General features: G+C 42.5%; 1 protein-coding gene across 1 annotated transcript; it reads right to left on the bottom strand.

Moving 5' to 3' along the window:
- Nucleotides 1–430: 430 nt before the first annotated feature.
- On the bottom strand, nucleotides 431–1,588 carry LOC104253194 (thymosin beta 4 X-linked). Its single transcript, XM_009811462.2, has 2 exons — nucleotides 1,489–1,588; nucleotides 431–468 (listed from the first exon to the last, which is right to left on the bottom strand). Exons 1-2 carry the CDS (start codon nucleotides 1,586–1,588, stop codon nucleotides 431–433), a joined length of 138 nt encoding a protein of 45 aa, XP_009809764.1.
- Nucleotides 1,589–2,144: the final 556 nt, after the last annotated feature.

Here is a 2,144-nt window from a genome sequence, read left to right as displayed (position 1 = left end):
GGACCTGTCGGTGCCTGGGGTAACTCTTCCCAACCTGGCCGTGCTCTCTAGACGCTGTGGTACCACCAAGTGAGAAGGATGCTAGTAAGAGTTGCAGTGTAAACCCTATTTCTGCAAGGCTCAAAGACAGCTGATCAGAAGAAACCTGTTTATTGTGAGGTTTAGGAATACAGTTTTTATGCAAACTGGGTTTTTTGGCAAGTATTGGGGTTGATACAGAATTTGGAATTACAGTTTTAAGAATACAAATACATAGTATCTTGTTCAACAAACACAAAACAAACTTCTTCCCTGGGGAACATTAAATGAGCAAATGTTTGCTAAAATAAATGGGCAACAAACACAGGGGAGGGGGGGACAAAAAAACCCAACCCAACTTGGAAGCCAAAACCCCACTGAAGAAGCAGCAGTAACATCTTGAATTTTATGCTCAGGCTGTACTTTCACTTTGCTTTTCCTGTTCGATAGCTGCCAGAAAAAAAGAGGAAACAAAAACATCATCAATAAACATTATAATGATTCTGCAGGACACAGATTTCTATGGCCATTCTTAAAGCCAGGGGATGGTAAGTCCCTGCTTGCTTTCTTTGGCCACCCTCGAAATGCCAACCCATTCCCACGTCTGCATAGCTAGTCGGGTGCGGTTCATGATGTGCAAACCTCCTCTTGTATTTACAGCTTTAGCAATGGTAGGTATAATAAAACAGGGAAAAACCAGATATCTTATGTCAAGGGACAGTGAGTCTCCATGGCTATCAATACTGACATATCAATAGCGGTTAGTGATACTCTTCTGAAGAAAACCACTCACAATGTCTGGTCCAAATGCAGAGAAATGCCATTTTCACATCCAAAGTTGAATGTGAATCACAACCCTCATCTGGCTGCCTGTGCACATGCGTGTACAGGAGAAGACCCTGCACGAGAAAAGCCCAGGGGTGCTTTGCTAAGAAAGATTACCTGTTAGATGAGGATGATGATGGATTTCTCTTGCAGCCTTATTCCCAGAGAAGGTGCCTGGAGCTCTCCTGGCCAGGGCTGACAGCAGGTACCAGTAGGGGACAGCAGCTCATCTGCCTGACAACATGTTAAATCCAGAGCCCAGGCACCTTCTGGGGATGCTGCCTGGCCTGCCGGGGATGCGCAAGGGTTCCCCTCTGCGTCTGTGCCTCTGAAGGGGCTGGTAACATGGTAATTGCAAACAGTTTGATCCTGTTACCTGCAACCAGCAGAAAAACTGGTCTTGCTTTTAGGAGAAGCAAGAGCAATCCCATCAGAACGGATTTTTCAGAAAAAAGGCACTATCAGTTATAACTACTTGTATCCTTGGAAGCCCAGCATGGAGTACAAGTCTTAGTATTATCCCCAGTTAAAGTCAGGGATGAGTTTGAGCCTATAATCCTAGGATTAGTATTCATTTTACATATGAACTGCAATACAGATTGCGTCCTTGCTACTCATAGTTCAAATAGCCTCATAAACACTTACTTTCTTTAGTGGGCAATGGATTTTTCTCTCTGGTTTCTGTCTTCTTCAGCTTGGTCTTGTCAAATGTTTCAATTTCTGCAAAATCTGGTTTGTCGGACATGATGGGTCCTGACAAAGAAAGGAAAAACACACCCGTGGCTTCATTAGCTAGTGCTGTGATATCAGCCATCTGCAAAGCATTTGCTGCTTGAAAGAAAAAAATATGAAAATACCATAAAAATGTTTGTTCAAAAAAACCCCCACAAATCTAACACATTGCTGGGACCTCTCCCTAAAGCCTGGCTTTTTCAGAGAAAAAGAAGAAAGGCATAAATAGAATTTTCTCTAGATTTTTCAGACTAAATTTCTAAAAATCATATTTTGCACATGGAAACAAGAATATCTCAGTAAAGAAAGGACAATGCATTAATTGTCAATAATCCACGGTGCCTCCTGACAAACCCCTATTTTAAGGAACGCTGCTAACCAGAAAGTCTACAATAAACCCCAAATCCAACATGAACAAAGAGCTTCAATTACAGTTTTGTTTAAATTAATAGGATTTGTCTTTAATACTGAGCACCCTGTCCTGAGCGCGTACATACCCCCGTATCTGGATGAGCTGCTGTGGACACTTGTGCTTAACAATAGAGGACCGGTTCACCCAGCCCTTTGTT

This window comes from Gavia stellata, chromosome 16, assembly GCF_030936135.1.
Source record: "Gavia stellata isolate bGavSte3 chromosome 16, bGavSte3.hap2, whole genome shotgun sequence".
Lineage (NCBI taxonomy): Eukaryota > Metazoa > Chordata > Aves > Gaviiformes > Gaviidae > Gavia > Gavia stellata.
Note: the sequence above shows the minus strand (reverse complement) of the source record. Positions and strands in the feature narration are given on the sequence as shown.